Source organism: Brienomyrus brachyistius, chromosome 6 (genome assembly GCF_023856365.1).
Source record: "Brienomyrus brachyistius isolate T26 chromosome 6, BBRACH_0.4, whole genome shotgun sequence".
Classification (NCBI taxonomy): Eukaryota; Metazoa; Chordata; class Actinopteri; order Osteoglossiformes; family Mormyridae; genus Brienomyrus; species Brienomyrus brachyistius.
In genome coordinates, this window is record NC_064538.1 from 9,253,764 (window position 1) to 9,277,130 (window position 23,367).

The following is a 23,367-nucleotide window of genomic DNA, read 5'->3' on the forward strand; positions in this document are numbered from 1 at the left end:
TTAAGCATAACGAAACAATTTATATGTAACTCAAATGTAAGCACAAGAGTTTCTAGGGGACATTGAAAATGTACTTGTCAAAACATAAATAATCTAATTAATTTATCATATGTCAATAAGTCCATGTATATCCTATACAATATTTCGGAAAATAAAAATTTTAAAAACGAAATGCTAAATAATATTTAAGAAAAAACTGCTGAACACCTGCTTGGCGGGTTTTTTCCCTGCGTGTTTGTGACTTAAATATGGTGGAAACGAGGGATATTATTGTGTTTAAAGGATTCATAGGAAGCATAATCTAAAAGTGGAATTATGCTATGAAATTAACAATCACCTAATTGCACATATCATATTCTTGGAAACAGGCCTAACACGCGCGGAACAATCTTATTCATTTATTTAACGAATTGTTTACCGTAATCGCATTTTACAAAATAAAATAAAATAATAATAATACCCATACCGTGATAACAGAATTCTTTCTGGCAGTAAGACAAAAAATAGAGAAAAGTTATTATTAGTTAATACATTAAAATAAATTTAAAAGTATCTATTCTAGTGAAAACTAATAAGACAGCATTTGGAAGACCAATTAAAACAACCATGCCATTTTGATAGTTTGATATTATGCTTTATAAATATGAGTTTGCCATATTCTCGTTTATAAAAAGTCCAAATTTCTGTCTTTGTTCTTTCAATTGTGAATCTTTGAAACGCAAACAAACAAGCAAACACATAGCTTCTTATCATTTTTATAATGTCAACGACAACAGTAAAAAAAAAACAAAAAAAAAACAAGTTTGCCAACCAATGTAAAAAAGTTTGTGAAAGTGCCCTGACGTCACACTCCCACAATGCTCGCGCCCCATAACTCTGCTGCTGCAGCCAGACGAGAGCGAGACCCAGTCAGGCCCCGAAAAAAGAGAAAAATATTTTAAAAATTGTAAAAAATAATAAAACTACAGATCGAAATAAAAGAAACAGTGGAAGGTGCTGTGGGGATTTCCACGGTAGGTTTTTGCCGGACAGAGGATGGAATGTTACCGGGGTTTTTTCTGAAATTGACTAGTGCGTTGCTGGAAACTTTTTGGTGGGTAACTGCTAATTTTTTGCAAGTCTTCATAATGCGGCTGCACTTTCTGATGTGTGCATGTTTTTGAATATAATGTTAATAATTACTGTGAATATTTCAGTCGCGGTCCGTTAACTTGTTGCATTTTATAAGATATTAATTGCTAAGAGATCGTTTATCGTTTCGGGAAGTTAGATTTATAATTCTTAATTCGCTGAAGCATGAACAGGCATTGGGACATTTAATATTTAATTCCACGATCGCCTACATTGACTGAAGTTTTGTTGATATTATTGAAAACTATTTTAACTGCCGACAAAACGCATTGTGTAAACAGCATTTATTACTTTGCAAATTGGTGTTCTGTTTCGATTTTGCGAGTACAGTGGAATTTTAAGCAATTAATTTCTATTTTCTAGTGTACAGCATGCTAGTTTGTGAAGAGAGCATACAAGCAGAAAGTGGAAAGAATGTCTCTGCTTGGCTTGAAAGAGTTGTTTTTGAAAAGAGCATCTATTTCGGAAATTCATTTTGAAGTTTTTCTGTACGTTATTTACTTCTTGCAGTTGTTACCTCTTTATAAAATGCAACACTTAGCTTGGTGGAAAAAAAGATAAACCTTTACAGACTCAAAAGCTTATGAGTTTCCTTCGAATTGCTTGGTTTCTGAGTCCCTACCGATGGGGCTTTATCTGATGTTTACTGTGATCTGATGTCTCTCTTTTGCTGTATGGTGTTGAGACTTCCAGTCTCTTTTCTTGTGAATGCTTTTCGGTAATTTCCCGTTGCAGTGTTTTTAAGACGACATCGTGGTGGAGCCTCCGACACAAGACGTGTTTTGTAGAAAATTGTTTTATGTTAGTAAAGACTTGACGTTGATTTTAAAGGGCCCGTTTATTTATTAATTTGATAACAATTAGCTGTTCTAAGTGAAATGTAACAGTAACTAGCAAATGATTCTTCCTGAAAATAGAACGTAAAAACAAATAAATAGTGAATACACATGTAGTAATATTCAGGTAATGTAACAAAGCTGTAGTTAATTGCTTTGAAAAGCAATATTAATTTTATAGCTTAAAAAGTTATATGGATTCTTGTGTGATGCAACACAAAAATTCAATCAAGCTGAGCTTTAACCCCCCCAATAACACATTATTACAGTAATCTTATGAGAAATTAAGATCTCAAATAAATGATTTCCTCCCCAGTCATATGCAAGATCCCCAAATCTTTGGGCGCTTTTGTATACGATCTGATACATAATCTTTTATATATTAGAAAATAGAGAAAGTCTATGTAGACCAAAGTGTGCTGTTTAATACTTTTCATTATGATACGTGGAAGGTAGTCAAGCTTCGCCAAAGCCACAACCTGAACATGTAAAGGACTTACACTGCCCTGAGCTACAAAATAAGGAAATGGAAGTGAGATTGTCACGAGACAATGCCTTTGTTATTGACATTGCAGTAGAAGCTGAAACACATATTAAGATTTTCATTCTTCTTTCTCTTGACTTCAACTGACATTTATAAGGACTGATGCCTCCGTTTATCCCCTTTCCTGTTCTTTTATATTCTTGATTTCGGGATGTTTAGTGTTTTCTCAGATTGTTTACCTAAAGCAAAAGTGTGCAGCTTGTTTCTTTTTGTCTGGTTTTTGCTCTGTATAAACAGAGGCGTTTTGCGATTTCTAGAGCAATTATCAAGCTAAACAAATCAAGTATTTTAGGGGAGTAAGTAAAACCTGCAAGTGCTGAGGCTGAAATCTTGTGTAGAGAAGTGTGCGCTTTGCGTAACGTATGTGTATTTTACAAGTGGTGGAACCTGCGTGTTATTTGGAAGAAGGGATGTAGCTTCTTTTGAAGCTAAACTAGCTTTTCGTTTCTGTGTAAGCAAACTTTTACCTCAGTTTTTAAGCTATATTTTTTCGTGTGTGCCACAGGCTATAGCTGATAAAACATGAAGTATGTCTTCTTGTCTGTATTTCTGCATATTGACTCCTTAGTTTAACTGTGTGTTCTGTTAAGTTGTCTGACTAGCAGTTATAAACTCATATGCTTTGCAGCGTAAGCAGGAGTTCCTCCTCTGCAAAATCCCATAATTCTCAGCAACCCTGTGTGTAGTTTTCTGATTACCATTATAAAGGGAATGTCAGTTTGGGTAATCGGAAGAACGTCCCCTGTGGAGCCCGGACACCAGTTAGTAACCAAGCTCCCATAGGAGTCTTCGTGTGTTACGGATTCTTTCAAATATTCTCAGCTTCTATTAAATCAGTTGCTTTCTTGAGGACTGGCGGTTTTATGGTATGTTGGATGGACAATGATAATAATCAGGAAGAGAGGGTTGCGGAGCTTCTTGCCAAATTTAATCTGGACACTTCTTAAAAAGTCCTTTTATCACTAGTTCTTACTCTCTTGGCTATCCTATGTATTTGCCTAAGCCACTGAATTTGTCAATATCGTTGTCATTTGTTCATTGTAGGTGCAGAATTTTGCGTACCTTGCAGCCAGTTGCCAAACGTGTTCACTTGCATAGTGGATGGGACCCTTGCTGAACGCTATCGGTTTGTTAGGCTCTTCTTGCCTTCCAAAAAATAAAGTACAAGGGTAATTGGGCCCAGTTAATTTTTCGATGACCATCGTCTACGCATAATTTGCTCTGCAGCTGAGTATAGAGCTGCTGATACGTAGATCCGGAGCTTTCTCAAGGACTTACCGGCTGTGATTTTATAAATAGATTTTGTTGAAATGATTGACTGGTGCTTCGCAGGGTAAGGTGTGTGCAGACTGCCCGCTTTGCATCTCCATCGGATCCCCGCCGCCTTCAGTTATGCACTATTGCCGGTAATTGCAAAACATGAGTTTAATCAACTTTCCCCCAGGGACTCGTAAAGTTGGAGCCAAGCGTGCTCCACTTGGCAACCAGGAGAGCAAGTGTTGTTAGCGGCTAGATAAAGAGGCGATAGGAAACAGACGGTTCGTACGCAGCCCAGCTGTGTGGTCACATGCATTCTGACTGTTCTTGCAGCGTTCAGCATCTAGAACGGTGAGAGGATGCTAGATGTTTGAGCGACATGCTGCCCTAGTCCGATGGACGAATACAGGGATGTGGAGCTGAGATACCGGACGTCTTCTGTTACACCGTGGATTCCCTTATGTTACGTCTTCACTACTCCTACCTCTTAACCAAACTGATACCTAAGGATGCTTTCCTTTTTTGGCCTTTCATGCTGTGGATATAAAATACACCTGTACTTTTCAATGGCCGCAACAGCCCAAAAAAAATTTAAACCTCATGTTGATTGCGGTGTTTTAATTGGAAATTTTGAGGCATCTCTAAAGTTGCTTGTTATGGTATGATTCCTTATATGTAAACTGAAAAGAACATCAAAGAAAGAAGAAAATGCTAATAAATTGGGATAATCAGTCATTTGGCCATTTGTTGATGCGTGCTTTGCTGTAGATCAGTGAGCATATGGATGTTAATTATTTCGACATTTATCAGTGACTTGCATGAGTCTGTTCTAAGTAAGCTACATCCATGGCCATTTTATTAGCACTGCTGTTTAACTGGAAGCTAAGCCAGCTTCCAGGGACAGTCGTCCTTCACAACAGGATAATGTGTGACCACAGCGTAGGGACCTCAGAGCACGCGCTGAAGTGGCTGTTTGTTCCATCTCTCACCTCATTTATTTGAAGTTATCGTCTGGGTAGAAAGTCCCTTTTCCCGGTTTCAGCTTTTTACTAGTTTCAGGAGTACAGAAAGTGCTGATTTTAAAAAGAGGCATGAAAAACAGAAGGCCTCTCTGCAGGATCGCGTGAGGTGTTTTGCGTACCTTGTGAAAGAGGTAGTAAGTTGTTATTTTTAGTTGCATGAACTTATAACTTGCTTGATCCAAAATACCATTTGGGCTTAAATTATCAAATGTGCCAAATGACATTTGTTCACACAAATATTTCTGTTTGCTAGATGGAGTTTGTCTCTACTGATACATTAGTTTTTACTCAGAAGGAAAACAATGACAGAGAATGTAACTTATTTCTTGGTAATATGTAGCACTGGTTTGGATTTGAAAACACTGCATGAAAGTATATATTTTTCACTATATGATTATGAAATATAAAGAGGCCTGTTTAGTCATATTAATGACTGCTAAGTTCTATATGATACAAAAAATATGCTATGCTAATTTATTATTATTATAGAATAATTTGGCCATTTAAAGATTTTGATAATAGTTGCTAGTGTTATAACAGTGTTGAAAGTGTTTGAATCCTTTCTACGTTTTGAACGTACATGGATTTTTATTTGAAGTTTCAAAAAGAAAAAACCGTTGAACTAAGGGTTACGTGTGGATGTATCTTTTGTCAGGAACCGAAGAAGGCATCAGAAAATGTTGAAAGTTAATCTTACCTTTCAAAGGTGTTCTTGTGCATTGAAATTGAGTCTGCCGATGGTGGCGTTACTGCAAAAACAGAAATTATCATTGAAAAATTAACAAGTAAAAAGCAACGGAAATCCAATAATAATGTAAAATTTCACCATTCGGATTCAAAGATGAAGCTTTTCAAGAATGAAAGCATCACATAACCGCTGGGTACAGTTTTTTTGATGTTTAGTTAAAAGTTGCTGGGATCCCATATGAGCATATGATTGGCTCTCTGTGTAGAGATTGAGGGTTTGCTTGCAGAAAGCCTCAGCCAGCGTTGACCCATCTTGGCCGCACAGCACCTCAGACTGCCTTGGTTAAAACACATTTTTTAAAAGCATCCATGGTTCTGGTGGGTTCGGCCTCTAGCTGGCATACATCGACATCAAAGGCCTGGACTCAGTCCCAGCGAGGTGGAGCTTTGGCTTGTATCATGCCTCAGCATTTTATGGTTTGTCACTTTCTCTACATGGTCCTGTTCTCCGAAACTGCTAAGAAAACCCATTAAAGTGGAAAGTTAGCCTGCCATTGGAACATGGTTGGATCATTGAAGATACTAGGAGGTAGGTTTGATAGGGAGAGCGATTGGCCAAGGAGGAAGAGACGTTCTTGAGTTGAATCGCTACGTGGAGGCTTGGGAAAGGACTCGGTGTTTGAGCTGTCAGTAGGGGCTCACTGCATTCCAGGGGAGTGTTTCTCCTGCACCGTGACTGAGAGGCCCTAGAATGGTGATTACATTACTGCGTCTCCAGTATTTGTTGACTAAAAATTTTTTAGAGAACTTTCAAAACTTTGTGCAGTGTCACTGTGCAATACTGTGTCAAACTGATATTTGGAAATGCCTCTTTAAATACTTTAAATAGCGCAAAATGCTATTTAGCATTTAAAGGCAACCCATAAACTTCTGCCTACTAAAATACCCACTGGAATGCCTGCTGCTTGTAGCTGTAGTGTTTCTGCTTGTTGACTTCCACTTGTGCAGAGGTTCTGATGAACACGCGTTTGTTGCACAGAAGTGCATGCTGGGAAGGACGAGGAGACAGGTTAGCTTGTGCATTCTGCCTGTTAGCAGCACTTGCGAGGTGGCATTTGCTTCCATTAGTAAGCCAGTAAAAATCATCGTCACCGTTTCGCATGTGACCTATTTCCATCCCGCAGTCGTTTCACAAAGGAGTCAACAGTGACTAAATTGTTACATTTCAGAATAAAGACATTATAAAACTCATAGCACAAGTGTAATAACTATTGGAATTTTAGAAAAGTTCTATCACTAAAAATTTGGTGAAAATGGTGTGAACTCTGTTTACATCCATATTTCTGATAATATATTTACATTTGACTTTTTATCGTTGGTTTAGGGGTAACGACGTTTTGATTTTTGTTGAATTGGGTCATTTTAAATTGTTACCGACTACATTGGTACATTTTAGACATGAATTAACATATTTACCTTTAAGGCCATGCAAGATTTGGAACTATGCGTGAATAATTTCCTTTAGGAAAACCCTAATAAAGTTGTCTATTTTTGCTCATTTATCAGGATATTTTGTGAGCGCTTGCTGTTGCTCGAGCTCACAGCCTCACATTTTCCCTGCTCCTCCTTCCCCCTTTTCCACTCTCCTTTCCCTTAACGCAACACAAGCCTCTCCCTCCGCCTCATGCACACAAACACAAAGCCCCCGCGAGCCGTACAGCACTGACACAAAACGCGCCGTCGTGCCGTGCTTTCTCCTCCACCCGCCCGCGCTCCCTGCGTGTTTCCCGGTCTTTCTCCGCAGCTCACCCCTGTGGCCGGCCGCTGTCTTTAGGACAAACACTCGCTGTGGGTTCGACCTCATGGAGAGGGGGGGGGGGGGGGGGGGGGGAGACACTAAGAAATGGCCAGGCTCTCTCCTCCTCTCAAACACCAGGACAAAAAAAGGAAAGTAGACTGACAACTGTGAGTCCCTTTCTGTGTCCCCTCTAGGGCCAGTGTGGAGTTTTCAGTTTGATTGAAGGTCCCTTTTCTGTGGTGTATGGTGTGAAAGCTGTCCTAATTGAATGATAAAGTGCCCCGGGATGGATCCCGGTGAATGGCTAACAATGCACAGCTTGTGTGTGGTAGAGGGATTTTGGTTCAGCTCCAGCCTGTGCCTCTCCACTCCGAGAGGGGGTCTATTGTAACCCTCTCTGCTGGACTCGGTCACGTGATGGGCCACAAACTCCGTGCCCCCTCCCCGGCCTGGCCAGGCCAATCGTGGGCAGCGGCTCCTGTTCATGTCGGCCATGTGGTTTTAGTGTCCTCATTTTTGTATGTGACTGACTTACAGAAGTGATCCATGCACCGGTGGTTAGGAGAGTAAGAACAAAACTCAAGACTAGCAGAAAAATCTAATTAAATCACTGTCATGGTGTTAATGTGTAAACTTAATTATTGACTGCGGGGAAGAACCAAACTGCGTGTTATAAGTGTGAGCGATATAAAAAAAAGTAGGTTTTCATGGTCAAGGGAAGCTGCTGTAAAATATCATGAAAACATTGGGCAACCATTCCTGGTGAGAACATTGTTTCAGGACATTTTTGATTAGTTGAGATGACTAGAAAATGTTCTTTTAATTTGCTAGCTCCTTGTATTATCCCTCAAGGTCTGGCCGTTATGCTGTACTTAGTCGTTTAATCCTTAGTGCATTGGTTTGTTTTACAGTCAGAAGTCCTTCAGTCTGGATTTTAGTTCCTTCACCACACTGGACAATATTGATAATATGAGATGAAGGAAAATATCTGAACCCACTCATGTATATTTTTGAATAGACATTGTTATTTATAGATCATTTTAAATCCGCACATAAGTCCTACGTATTCAGAAAACGATGTATGCCTATGTATGATTAGGGTCAGTGGTGAAACTTATTGAAGATGAAAGCTCTTGGCAGTCACAAGGTCTGTTTCACTTTGCTATGCAGTTAACATGGAATGGATCAACAAGGAGGAAAAAAATTGTTGACTTAATGTCAAACTGCATTGCTTAGTTAACTAAATTTATGAAATCACTTTAAAGGAGTTAAAAGTGTTTTTTTTTCTCCTGTCTTTTCTTAATTACTTAATTAGCTTCTGGCATACTGGCATCTCTGATTCAAAAATGGTCCCTCAAACGGCCAATTCGTATGATACACAAAAAAACATATAACTGGGTAGCTGAATTTCCAACTGCATGCCGACTGATTCTTGCTTATACTGCTGATAGCCTATTATTTTTGTGGATTGAAGAAAAACCACAATGCTGGAGGAGAATTTTCATGCTTTTTTCCGTTTGGCAGCTATTTTGGATATAGGTTTATGGCAGTGCTACAAAGCAATTAGCTTGTAGGAAACTGCAAAGGTTATTTCACCCTGCTGATTTATATAATTTTGATTTTGCGGAATGGCACTAAGTCACCCACAAAAACGTAACAATTATAACTCTATATATTTTACATGCTAAAGACGGTAATATCCAAAAATCCCCAAAATCTTTTTTTTTTATTTCAGAAATCCTAATTATTTAAAAAAGTCATAAAAATTTTTACATGACTTTGTTAGTTGGAGTAACTAAAACCAATGGAGGCTGTCTATCTATGAATTAGCAGGTTAGCAGAAGCAATAACAAATTTCATTACATGTGGTTACTAGCTGACTAAGTGGTGTGATTATTTTAATTAGCCTGGTCTTTTTTAATTTTCCCAGATTTAGTTTAATTTGATGATTGTTTCCAAGCCAAATAGGAATGAGTTCGTAAAAGTGATTTTCAAACATAGGTATTGTTAGGTAGCTGTCACACTCACACACAGCTTCCATAGCCTTCAGTTTTAGTTCTGCATTTTTTGCATGACATGTCCAGAACAGACATTGCCTACTATTTATTGTTTCAAGTACATTTTTTTTAAATGCAAAAGTACTTCACTGACTCAGCAGGATTCCCTGCAATGTTGAGTAAATTTCCTGCTTTATTTAACCATAACTCAAAACATCTCTCAGTCAAAGACATTTCTTGCATGAAATCATGAAATTCAGGCCGGCTGCATTTACAAGGTATTTTGCATCTGTAAAAGCACCTTGTAAGCTTAGGGATGTAATGATGTATTTTTATGGTATTCAAGTGGAAATAGTTGACATGTTCTAAAATATTTTTTAAAAATTATGTTTGTCAAAAAAGTGGAAAAAAAATAATTTGGAAAAGTAATGGTTTGGGGACTCATTTAAATATGATTATTATTATTTTTCAAACTACTTTTTAGCTTTAACTATTGAAAGATCTGAAGTGTTGTGTGTCGTTCTTCAGGCAAGTACCTGTGTAGGCACACACACTCACACACACTCACACACACACACACTCACACACACACACACTCACACACACACACACACGGGTTTAACGGTACTGGTGTGTCATTTTCCCACCTCTGTGCCTATTTACACATGTATTGTAGCGCACAGAGTAGCTGTGCTTTGAATGGGAATTCTCTTGTTTGTAACAGCACATTCAGACTATGTTCACAGTGTTTATATGCAGAAGTGCTTCCTTTGGTTTGTCTGAAATGATGTTCTCTCACGCCGCATATTCGAATTTGCTAACCCGAGACACTCTTTGAGCCATATGTGTGTGTTTTCGAAATGTATTTAATGGTTCCTTATGTAGAGCGTATGCAAGTGTGTTTGTCTGGAATGTAAAGTTAATTTGCTTGTCAGGGCAAAGGACAGAAGGAGAAACCCTCCATGTCTGCGACCGAGCATTAAGAGTAGCAGGCAATCTGTTAACTATTTTACTCGTGCATTTGAAACCTAACTCCGTTTTCCTGCTCCACACACTCCAGCTGTGTGACACAGACACACACACACACAAGAAAAAAATCAGGGCTCTGCTTGTGTATGTCTGAGGGCGTGTGACGGCGGAGTTGAGACACCCTTCCGGCGCCTCTCACCTGAGTGTTCATGTGCGATTGTAGACCTTAGGATGGAGGAAGGGAGAGTGGAGAGTATAACAAGTGTGTTAATGCAGGGGTCCTGTGCAGAGAGCATATGGATCCTTGTGGAACCCATGCAGGGTTCCTGTGCAGAGGGCATATGGCTCCCTGTGGAATATGTGCAGGGTTCCTGTACAGAAAGCCTATGGCTCTCTGTGGAACCTATTCAGGGTTCCTGTGAGAATCATGATCTCATATAATGGCTTTCTTCTTCCCCAGGCAAAGGTTACTGATTTATGATGATATATTGGTTTACAGTGAGGCAGATAATCTGGGACCACACTGTTTACCAGCTGAAGTTTCTCACGTGACTAAAACCTCCAGTTCTACTGTTTATATACTGTTGAAAACTTTGATAAAATAGATTACTCTTTCCATCCATCCTTCTTCCAAGCACTTATCCAGCTCAGGATCATGGGGTGTCTAGGCTGTCGGTCCATCACAAGGTAGACAGTAACATGCTGGGGGCAGTTGAGAGATGCTAGTTCACTAGTATGGAGCACTTTGAGTAAACTTGTACATTGTGGGGAGAACATGGAAATGTTCTACCATACTACCAGACTGAAGTTTTGATATTACTCAGAACTATGTGTAATGTGACTTATTAGAAATAAATTTTCGCTTCTGAAAAGCAGAGTAAAAGGCATGTAATGACATTTATAATCAAGACAGATTCTGTTGTAATTTCTGCTGCCATCTTTGTTTCTGGCTGTCCACCTGCTCGCTTTCATCCTCCTTCCTGCTTCTGGCCACAAATGTGCATCCTAGGCATCCAGCTCTTCTCACTGCAATGTTGCCACTGGATGTCCATGGTTCAAAAAGTGATTGTGCTTCCAACAATCTGAGGAATGTGGGCTCTCCACACATTTTTGGGGCCCTTTTATCCGAGTCTGCTCCTTTTTTTTGGTCACTACCTTTAATCTTCTGTCTCCTCTACAGTGTAGCATTCAGAGCAGCAAGAGGGACCCGTGTTTCTCTGCAAAAGGTGTGAAATGGTTTTCTGGCTAACAAAAGCAAAAGAAGCCGTCCAGTGAAACTTGGTGTAGGTTTCAGTAAACAATGGGACAGAACAATGACTGTTGTTTTACACCGTGCTGACACTGCCAGACTTGGAGACTGTGAATGTGGAAAAGACCAAACAGCTTCTTAGTCATTGTATTGACTTCAGTGAGTCACAGAAGAAGGCTGTTGATTGCACTTGTTAAACTGGCAATGAAAGCTGTGGATGGTATAATTGTTAATGGCAAAGTTGTTTTCTCTAGTTAATAGCGAAAGAGGATAATACACCTGCAGTGGGTCATTAATCGTAATTAGTATTCTTTAAATGAAATTCTGTTTTCCATTCCATCGATTGTCCACAGTGGTATGACAAAGCTATCAGAAATTAGTATTATTTTTCATAGTCTGGTTATAACATTAAGCCATTTTTTGTGCAATATTTTTTTTTATTTCTGCATGTTTACATATTAGTTTCTGTTTAATGGTTATGATTGAGAATATAATGGCATGCAAAAGTATATATATATATATACTGTTCATATATATATATATATACTGTTCATATATATATATATATATATATATCATAAGGAGAACTGAAGTTGTTGAAACTGTTCTTGCACCCACTCACTAGTGCGAAAAGCCAGTGTGCTGAAGCTACTATCTAGTTCTGTTTGAGGAAACAGAAATTAGAAGCCAGGAAATACTACATTTTTTGACATTTCCTAGCCATCAGTCTGCCACTTCACCCCAAATAGAGGTGGCTGGTGACACCTTAACAGTTCATTTGTTACATATTTATGTTCATTTATTTTACTGTAAATTTTGTGGGGAAAGGAGGATGTCCAAAGTCAGAATTTCATTGTACAGCAAAACTGATTGTTTTCTGTGCATATGACAATAAAACTCTCTGTAGCACTATAACTCTATATCTAGGCAATACGGAGAGTCTCCAAAGCCTTAAAGTGCCTTTAGTGCACTCTAAAGCTACCAGTACAGTTAGGGTTAAAAGTATAAAGGTAAATGTGTGAGTGTGTCTGTGGATGGATTATTTTTATATTACATTGAGGTTTTGAGGGCCATTTTTAAGGTCCCCACAAAGATCTGTGAATGCAATCAAAAAACTAAAATGCCAGAAGTCTCATATTTTGTTTGGTTTGGTTACTTATGGTTATGGTTAACCTGTGTGTGTGCAGATGTGTTTGTGTTACTTAGTACTGGGTAGGAGCCCCTTTTACCTGCAGAACATCCCAAAGTATTGCAGACACGCACTCAGTGAAGTGCTGTAAACTTTCATCATGGCGCCTGGTCCATGACATTTTTGCACTTGTAATTATCCTGTTGGCTTTAACTAGCCTGGCCATTCACCTCTGACCGCTCTCATTAGCAAGGCGTTTTCACCCTCTGCTCTGCCATTGACTGGATCTTTTAATTTACGGTAGCATGCAGGCACATAGCAAGACCACCACCCCCCCCAATTTCTTTACTTCCAACCAGACACATAGCCAGATAGAAAGAAAGATATTCTTTTTTAGTTTGAACTGCCCTCAAAATTTGCTGCACCCCCCCCCCCCCACCAAAAAAATAACTAAAATAATGTGTGACTACAAACTTGACGCCATCCTCTGGAAACTCTAAACACTGTACTGCATGAAAATCCCAGCATTGCTGTTGCTGAGATGCTGGGACCATCACAGCTTGCACCCAGTCACACCACGTGTGTGTTGCCCATTCTGCTGCTTTGGAGGGGGGGGTCCGGGCACACAGGGGGGGGGGGGGGGGATAGAGTACCTGGAGGAAACCCGACTATGACAAGGGGAGAACTTGCAAACACCACACACATAGAACCCTGACAGAGACGTGAATGCTGCTCCCAGAGATGTGACCAGCAATCCCAGCCACAATGCCACCCTGTCACCCCCAGACAGTCTTATGCTTATGTCATATATCAAATCAAATGGTAAGGATCTTGGGTATGAATTTACAGGCCGAGCGTATTGTGTCCATTTACTGTGGGAAGAGGCTAAAGGGAGAGTCCTGGCACGCTGCCCGTTGGCAGGATGCGGTTCTGTGCCACTGCCGGGACTCCCTGCAGACAGGGCTTTCCCTAAGCGCATCTTCCCATCCCCCCCATGCACTCGCACCAGCACACAAGCACACATTCACACGCACACGGGTGGCGGAAATAACACTGCATTCGTGAAACACAACCTCGTCCCAGCCCCAGTTCCTCCCCCAACCCTCGAGTGGCTTTTGAGACAGATATGGGGAGCTTCAAGAAATAGCTCGCGTGGATACGTCTTGTGAGCATCTGGAAAACACTGCATGACATGAAAGAGGTTTAAACCGCCCCCCCTCCCCCCCACCCGGCCTTTCCTGTAGCGTGGGCCGACTGGTTGCTGGCACAGAGATGCTAAGCATCCATCATTGGATCCTCCTCATCCCATTTCAGTGAGCTTACAACTCCTCCATTAATTGTGGCAGGAGAGGAACCCTCACTTTCATTTTCACAATTAGCTTTTATTTTTCTTCTTCATCTCTGGAATCTCTGGCTCTTTGCTGAAGTGCTGCAGTGTTTGCAGTGCAAGGGCTTGCAGTGCACCCGTGTGCACTAAGATGGATATATATATATGATTTGTGACAATCAGCATATGCCTCCATATATTTCAGCACGGCCTGTGGTCAGTGAAATCTGTGAATCGGATCCAGTTTTTGCAAATGTAACGCAGGACCCTCCCTTACTGTAGTAGATGCCAAAGTCTCAGCTGTGTTAAAAAGCAGCACAGTCCATAATTCAGATGGGAATCTCAGGAGATGGAATGGAAATTGGATAATGAGAGAGCAAATCTCGAGGAAGTAGTGTAAGCGTCTGTGATTGATTGGCCCAGTAGATTACCGCTCACGTCTGCTCAACCTGCTCACGGATTTATGACGGCGGCGATGGTGGAGTTATGCTGAGAGCGGAGAAGATGTTTTGATGTCCCACCCAAACACGGATAGTGAACGTCATTTCAGTAAAGCGCAAGGAAGAGGTGGAGTCAGGCAGGGAAGGAGGGAGCTGTTAGCCTGGATGCTGCTCTCTTCAGTGCATGGGCCATTTTCATCACAGTGTTTCCCAATCCGGTCCTTGGGGACCCACAGATAGTCCACAGGACAGTCTGGCAGGGAGCCCGGAGGGAGCAAAAATGTGGACTGGCTGTAGGTGGCCAAGGACCGGATTGGGAAACACTGACCTAGCCTGTTTATTTTGGTATGCAGACGGATCCAATGCATCACTGCGGTGCAGACCACAGGGCGAGATTAACTGGGAATGGGGGAAGAGAAGGAGGAAGGAACGAGTGTGTCGGGCTTGTGCTAATTTCTGGTGTTTGCGTTGGCATGGAGGAGCTGGGGGTGAGAGTGCTGGGGGCTTCATTCCCCTTGTTCTCGTTCAGTAATTGTGAGCACGCATGCCATGGTGCTCTGGCTGTTTGTGCGGGGTTGATGAAAACTTTCCTTCTGTTCTGTATGGGGTGGGAGGTTGTTAGTCATCACAGATTGTGTTGTTTTTTCTGTATCTTGTTGCTGGTGGGGTAGAAGTTGTAAAGTAGGTAGGGGTGGTTGGGCAGTACTTTATTAGTATTATACACCCACTGATTGGGAGAGATATTTAGATTAAATTAAATTTGATTAGATAAACATTATTGATTCCAGAGGGAAATTCTCACAGGTATGTCCATCCTACCATCTTCCATTACGTGGTTGTGACTGGCTTGGAGAACAGGTTAAACCCGGTAATGGGAAAACAAGTAATGATCAAAAACGTGGTAAACTCAAGTAAAGTGACAAATGTCAAACTACACTGAAGTTAATATCCCTCAGCTTTGAAGCGCAGTTATACCGCTGACAGCAACCCAAGTCAGAGTCATGCCACCTGGTGACATAACTGTCAACAATTTGGATTTCCCCACGTCTCCTGGACACAAACTGACATTTCTACCTATCTGACATCTGATTTCCCCTGTCTGTCAACAGCATTTATGAAGCATTGAAAGTCCGTGAGTGCATACTGACCAAAAGTCACGTTATGGTGATTTGAGCGCAGCCTTATGCTGGAAGTATCGCTGCTTCACAAGACAGAAGAATGTCTCAGTTCATTGTAATTGGACCTCAGCTGAGGAGAGGTATTGTATGTAGGAGGTACGTGCAGCCTTTGGACAGGTGTTTCAGGGGCTTGTGTGGTTAAACGGATTCTCTGCAGAACGGCATTCTGTCTGCCAGGGACATGCCACAAGAAGGTGTGATCTGATCAGCCCGCTGTAGACCTCACTGCCTCCAGCCTTGTCACAGCATTGCAGTGGTCACTGCTTATCTGTGTTTCTCCATTTCTGCCAAACACACCCTTACCTTTAAAGTTTACCTTCACTTACATTTTTCTCTGCACATAAAATGCACAAAATTAACCAATGAATGTTTTGATGCGTTTGCCATCACCAGAACTTGCAACTGAGAGTCAGACTAACCTGCTATCAGCTGCTTGGAGTTGGCCTGACCAATACTGAAACAATCACATGGTAATTTCAGATAGACATGTGTAATATGTGGAGTTTTTCTGGAACTTCTCAGTAATTCTCTGCTGAAACCTGCTCTTCACATATCCAGAGGCTGTTACTCCAGGTCTCACCGGTAACAGAGCTTAGGACCACTGGTGAGGTAATAAATGAACGCAGCAGTTGTCAACCCAGCCCACCTCCACATCGAGACACGCAGCTTTGCTCGTACCGTCACCTGCTGACTTGATTGCCAGCTAATTATCTGTCCTTTGATTAAATGGCTGGGATATGCAGATGCCAGGCACCTGAACTGAGAGCTGCTACACCAGTGTGGCAGGCTGAGTAGAAGGTGAGCTGGGCCACCTTGCAGTTAGAGTAAGACCAAATTATCTTTCATGCAGTGTTTGGAGAGTTTAGGCACCAATCTGTTAAGTCGGTGTTTCCCAATCCGGTCCTGGGGGACTCACAGACGGTCCACGTTTTTCCCTGCCGGGAGCTCGGAAGACCTTTATTCGTACTGTAGTACTTTGCTGATTCTTTAGGCTTTGTCAAAACAGACCTAAATAAGAAATGAGAACAACACATGATGTAACCTGAAACACTAAAATTATCAATATGCATATATAATTCCATTTACTAGCATTTTACTAGCAGCCAACGGTTTTTCACCCATATGTGGTAAATTCCAGTGTTCACAATGTGGGATTTAGTACAAAAGTATTTTACTCTGCACTGAATAAATCATATTGAAGTTTCAGGTTGTTTTGTGTACATTCCTGCACTTTATAGCATAAGGACACATGGGCTTTATATAGTTATGTTTAGTGCCTGAAATGCAATGGCTTGCTGATGTATATGACCAAATGGTGGGTCTCACCCCCCCACACACACACACACCACCGCTGACTTTAGTTCCTCCTTCTATGTACTCCTTGAGCCCGTAGTCATTGTGTCCTTTCACATCTGAAATGCTTGAATACACAAGTAAATAAACAAAATATTTCTGCATATATATTTATATTTTTCCGGAGTGAAAGTAGCAGTGCACTATGGTAGGTTAGCAGTAAACAACATTCCATCCAATGTAGTGTGAAAGTCACCTAAATTTAGCATCACGTATCAGCCGGACACAAGTCAATTTCAAATTCCAGCTAGGCTAATTAGCTGTACCATCAAGTGCGTTAAGCAAATAGCCCATTGCGTTAGGCTTGCCATGACCAAAAAACAGCTGGAAAAATTTAAAAAAGAAGACATAAATATATATTGCTGGAGATGATTTGTGTGACAGCGTAGCAGGCCATGAACACGCGGTGTTTCTTAGGCGGACATTCCGTTTTATATTCTCATATGCATCCTCCAGGCCTAGATAAACATTCTGGTGAATTATGGCTTGATTTCTTCGCTATTACTGTTTATACTGATAGAGAAGTCCAGTGTGGACTATGAGGTGACTGGTGCGTCCCGTCATTTGGTGGAGGCGATGTCCGTGGAGGTCCAGTAGGAGGCGCTCTCGGCTGGGTATGAGTCCAGGTATTTATCCCAGCAGAAAACTGCGGTTCTTCCCACTATACCAGCAACCAGGCCTCAAGCAGCATACGCTGAATAAATCAGAAAGACCTTCTTCATGGATGCTCCATCTGCTTCTGCCTCTCTCTAGTACTGGGAGGGGCACGTGCTTATTACAGGGCTTAATGTGTTGAATTTATTATTATGTTTGTCTATAAAAAGAGGGGGGGGTGCTTTTCCGCATACTGTTTTCTGAGTGTCAGGCTTTCTTAGAACGTGCCAACGTGCGTAAGGAGTTTATACGATCAAAATAAACAACACAAAGAAACTGCAGCTTCTGTAACCGTCTGGAGAGACTCTTGACCACAGGGTCTATGTTTAGCAACGGTAACGATGCTGGTAGTTTGGCCACATCCCAAACTGCCACCAGACCCTTTGTAACTGCCGATGGATGTGAGGGTTGGCCTGGCTCTCCGCGGAGGGGAGACCTCATACCGGCTTCCTGTCCCCGAGCGCCGCACCCCACGGGGGCTTCTGGTGAGCAGCTCCGTGCCGCCCGAGGGGAAGCGAAACCCAGCGAGTCCATTCAGTTGTGCAACGCTCCTGTGAAGGCCTTTTCAGAGCGAGCTCCCGTCCGCGCGGGAAGACTCAGCGGTGCCGCTCTTTCCTTTTCTTTCTGCCATGGATGGAGTGAATGGCGTAGGGATGCCACCCTACTGGGCTATCTGTGGTCTTGGGGGGTGGGCGGGGGGGTCTGTTGATTTAGACCCCTTTGTGAGTATGCTTTGTCAAAATGGCTGCTGAATTCCAGAAGCATTAACCGTTCGCAATGAAAACGAACAGGGGGGGGGGATATTTTTGGAGGTTAGTGCTGTCGTCATTCCAGGCCAGGCCAGGGACCGTGTTTTTACTCTCTAGCTAGCAGCTCAGAGTGAGGATTTGAAATTTGGTGAGCAGTCATGCTCTTAGAGATGATGGGGCTGTGAGGGGGGATTTGAGCTACCTATCCCGCCACGGTTATAGCGGTGAACGTGGTCCGCTGCCCTCCGGCATCCGTTATAAGGCATCGTTAAAATGGGTGCGAAAAATGAACACGTCCTGTCCTTATTATATGTGTGTGCTTGTTTCTCACTTGTGGGGCTAAGGGGTGGCATCTTCTTTTGGACAGGCGTCAGCGCACTGCCATTGGTTATCAGAGAGAGGTTCTTTTTCTCTCAGACTAATAAACACTCACCTGACCAGTCAGTCTGTCAAGCTGCTATTCAGTTGTACCAGATACAAGTCACTGTAGAGTGGTTTGGCTACCTTTCAGATGTAATAAAACACACTTTAATACTTCCTTCCCTCTGTATGTCTGTGTGTCTGTCACACCTCTGTTACCTAAGCTAAAATCAGGCGCTGTACCAGAAAAGACTGAAAAAGGCGGAGGATCCTTTTGCCGATGGTCTTTTTTTTTGTTTGAACCCTAAACAATCACACTTGTTTTTTAATGTCTAGGTATGTCAGTAATAACACAAAGTCTTACATTTGTCTGAAACTGTAAGCATTTACCTTTAAAAATGTAATTTAAATGTAATTTAAAAATGTACCAATGGGCAGGTCAGGGTCAGTCTGGAGCCTATCCCAGGAATCCCAGGGCACAGGACAGGAAGCAGTGCAGATGGGATACCAGTCCATTACAGCACTGAAAATGACAAAAGGAAAAAGGTTAATGAAAAGTCTCTCTGGGGCATGGGTGTCTTTTCACCGGCTATGCACAGCTGTGTGTGTTTGAAGAGGTTTAGTCCATCCATTCATGGCTGTGAGATAAGGAAGTGTTCTCATTCTCCGCTATTGGTATGTCTGCCCCCCCCAAAACAAAAAACACAGCTTGCGTTTTTCATTCATCAATTTTTTTTTCCTTATAGTCTGCTACCAGCATCCTGCACAAGTCTCCCAAGGTGCAAGTAATTACTGAGGGAGAAGAATTATACATGTAAGATGTACTGTAAGGCAGAGGGGACTGAGTAATAAACATAGGATGCACTGAAGGCCAGAGTCGGGTTGCAGTGAGAGTGAGTAATAGTGGCGTAATGACGCACAGAGCTCACGATTCAATACACTTTACGATGCACAGCCCAAAATTCGCTGCACTTCACCAATTTTCTAACAAGTGTAATTTCAATCAGATGTCTCTGACTCACCTCCTCCACAATGACCTCCAATGATCTCCTCCACAATCTCTGAATCAATAATTTTTCATTCTGCCCTTACATTTTTGTGTAAGTAAAACTCCCACAAGCCGCTTGCAGTACAGCATAGACTGATATTAGATCTGTCTCTTCTCCAACCCAAATTTCTTCCTCCGTTGGCTGTAATGCTAAATCTCTGGCAATAAATGTAAGATGTACTGAAGGGCAGAGCCGGGGGCGGGACTGGGAACAGCTCATCATCTGGGAGCCTGAGCACCTTGTATAGCATGTAGCTATCATGTTCTCCTTATGCCACTGAGGCAACACAACTGACTGTGTCTCGGGGATCCCAGTACCATGGGCTGCCCTTATGCACGCGGGCAGGGACTAGCACTCACAGCCATGCTACCTCAGTGCTCCTTGCCAGTGTGGGCAGCAAAGTGTCACTCACCTTTGCGGAGTCACTCAGATAGCACTAGGCACAATGGCCTGGCTTACCCACTCCCCACCACCATTTCTTTTCACTTCTTCCTTCCTTTGCCTTATGCCCTTGTGTTCTGGCATGCTCTCTCTCTGTCACACTTTCTTGTAGGGCAGTTGTCACCCAAGCTCAGCTCAGTGAACTCAGTTTCTATTTAAAGACTTGCAGCAGTTTGAACTGCTCGGCTCTTAGCCCTGCAGGCCTGAGGAAGCATAAGCCTGTGTGTCACCGTGCCGGTACACGCCGCTGACAGATCCGCACGACGCAAACGGCCGTGTCCACCCGCCCGGCCTCATTTGGCATTCTTTGATAAGATGGCCACCATCGTCCTCATCATCTTGTACTTTAGCGTGCATCGTCGTGGTCGTATTCCTCCAGGTATATTTAGGGTGTGTAATTGGATAATGTTTCTGGGCTGAAATAGCCAGAGCACCACGATGCAGTTACTAGATAGGTCTGCGTTTCGTTACATTACACTGGCTTACATTCTCGGTCGTGTGCTCGAGGCAGAAGTAAGACTGCCTCAGATTGAGATCTGGAGAGTGGACCAATTCACCCGGCTGAGCAGTGACGTCACACCTTGCGAGAGCTCGCGCTGTGACCTATTAATGTCTCACTCTCTTCCTCCTGAAGCAACGGAAGTTCAGCTCCAGAATCTGGTGCAGCTACCAAGAAACTCTACGTCAACAAAGAAAACCTGAGTTACGCAGAGTAACCGGTGAAGTTCTCGAGGTTTTTCGTTGCCCACTTATTAAGCTGATTCGACCGCATCTTGCATGATTATACAAATTTAAATTTTAAACTCAAATGCAGGTTTGATTTTTAATGTTGCCCACTTCCTACCATATGCATTCTGACGTTATAGCTAGTCTTTTATCATGGGCTGGCTCAATTTTTCTTGATGTCCCCCATTCTGTTTGATAACTTAAGTATATGTAAACATTTGTAGCATTTGGAATTCAAAGGCTATCTACCCTATCTTATCCTGAAGCATTCTAATGCTCCTATTACAGAGCTTGAAAATGATCATTTTAACTGAAATATCCTATTGTCCTTTAGTGCCCCCTAGTGGTTTAGATTGGCTCAATTTTTCCATCTGTTGGTCCATAATCCATCCAGCCCCGAATCGGACTGGCTATCTCAGATACTGGTCATTTTCCTAGTGGGTCAATGGGTTTGTGGGGACATTGACCCCTAAGCCCAGGGCTGTTTTTTTTTTTTTTTATCACAGTCCATCCATCCATTCAACCATCCATCCATCCATATATCCAACCATCTTCTAACATTTATCCTGGTCAGTGGCAATTTGTCACTATTTTAAGCATTTTTTAAATAATAAATTATTCCTGATGTAATAGAGAATGTGGTTTGTTAAAGTGAAAACAGTACACTCTATACTATTTCATGTGCAGTGAACGGTATTCCACACATCTGTATGCTAACTCCTGTGTATCTCTACATTGACGCTATACGGAAGTTCTTTCCGTCATTTCAAACTCTCTCCCTTGCTCACACTTATAAGCTTGATGCATAACTGTGGCATCACGGGGGGGTTCGCCATGTCCTCCGCATCCCGGCATGAGATTCTCGGCTTCATTGAGTAATACATTTCCTATTTCGTTTCCTTGTTTGCTGTAGGCCAGTGAAGATGCACAGCAATACCAGCTACTCACCCCCAACTGATGCTGTAGGCACCGGGTGAGAGGGGGGAAATTCACATTCACAAGATACCTGCAGATTCAAAGGTACATTTTCCTCTATATGCTAAGATCTACAATGTTTATGGAATGCTTCTGTGTGCATCATACAGTTAGGCATATTAACTGCTAGCACACCCTTTGTAGCGTGACTGCTTGACCGCCTCTCTGATGTGTGGGTGCAGGTTTGCAGCTGAGGTACACCGTTGGCCCACTCGGCCCCTCTGAGCGCAACCCAGCGCCTCCCCCCCCCCCCCGACATCCCGCACGCAGCTCCGGCACCACGCAAAGCCTGGAGGGCGGGGCGGCCCCAACCATCACCCCATGGCAACGGCACACTAGGGCTGCCATGGCAGCAGGTGCCACCGATGCCCCACGCCAGCATACCGCACTGAGCCCGGAGCACGAGGAACGACGAGCCGCCGCCGCTGCCAAGCTTTTCCGAGGCAGACTGCCCCTGGGCAGAGAGAGCAAGAGCGAGAGAGAGAGAGAGGAGTGCGAGAGGCTGCGGGAGGGCCGCTTGGGCAGGAGCCAGTGCCCGGTGTGTGGGGCTCTCTTCGGCTCGCACGACCAGCTCCGCCTTCACGCCTTCTGCCATACTGGAGAGAAGCCCTTCCGCTGCTTCCAGCCAAACTGTGGAAAGGCCTTTGTCTCCAAATACAAACTGTTCAGGTATGGTCTACGGCCTTCTGGGAAGTGGATGTGATCATCCGGGACAGGGGAACTGAGGCTGAAGCTAGCAGAGAGATTAACAACATGCACGGCTAACAGAAGGTCTTGGTCTCAGAAGGGCTCCTCTGTTGAATGCTTGGGAGACACACTTACCTAATGCTGGTCCCACCACAGTATCCAGGAAATTGATTTAAATAGGGGTCAGCTACGTAACTAAAGTAACGTAACAATGAGAAATGGCCTCATAAAGTTTTTGAGTATGCCACACAGCGATTTTCATTTAATCATTTGTGTGTTTCATCCAGTTGTTCCTGGACACTCTCTTCAGCCTAAATTTCCAGCAAACACTGCACCTAGGCTGTAGACCAGAGTGATCCCTTTGTCACCATGTTTGTTAAATGTTTGTCACTACCTGATCTGTACAGCCTACCTGATCTGTACAGCCTACCCGATCAGTTCCTTCCGGGTTTAGTTCACGTGTACATGTGGATATGCCTGTGCCAGTTGCATCAGTGACATCCTGTCTGTGTTCTGTGCTAGGGCACATCTAGGGTGTTTCTCAGTACGTGTACTTCACTCTACTTGTGTTCTTGCGTGCCCGTTTTACCTCATCTTCCATTGCCGAAGACCAGTTACAATACTAAGAGCAGATGTAGCAGGATGGTAAAAATCACATTTTTTGCCGCACCCCAAATATCAAGTATACATTAGTTGAATCCTCACCAAACGAGACCAATCCCATGATTCATGGTGCCCCAAGTTAATTTTTGGGAGGCATGTTATCAAGACCGGTCTTGCCAAGACCACAAGTACGATCTTTGCGTTCT

General features: G+C 42.6%; 1 protein-coding gene across 2 annotated transcripts in view; it reads left to right on the top strand.

The window, feature by feature from the left end:
- Positions 1-877: 877 nt before the first annotated feature.
- Positions 878-23,367, top strand: part of plagl2 (pleiomorphic adenoma gene-like 2) — a 28,931-nt gene continuing 6,441 nt past the window's right edge. Inside the window, exons 1-4 of one of the 2 annotated variants that reach the window (XM_049016945.1) lie at positions 878-1,013; positions 21,403-21,465; positions 21,810-21,916; positions 22,054-22,540. In XM_049016945.1, the coding sequence (XP_048872902.1) occupies positions 22,218-22,540 (323 nt within the window). In that variant the 5' untranslated portion in view covers positions 878-1,013; positions 21,403-21,465; positions 21,810-21,916; positions 22,054-22,217. The remainder of the gene's footprint in view (positions 1,014-21,402; positions 21,466-21,809; positions 21,917-22,053; positions 22,541-23,367) is intronic. The other variant, XM_049016944.1, reaches the window with a different exon arrangement.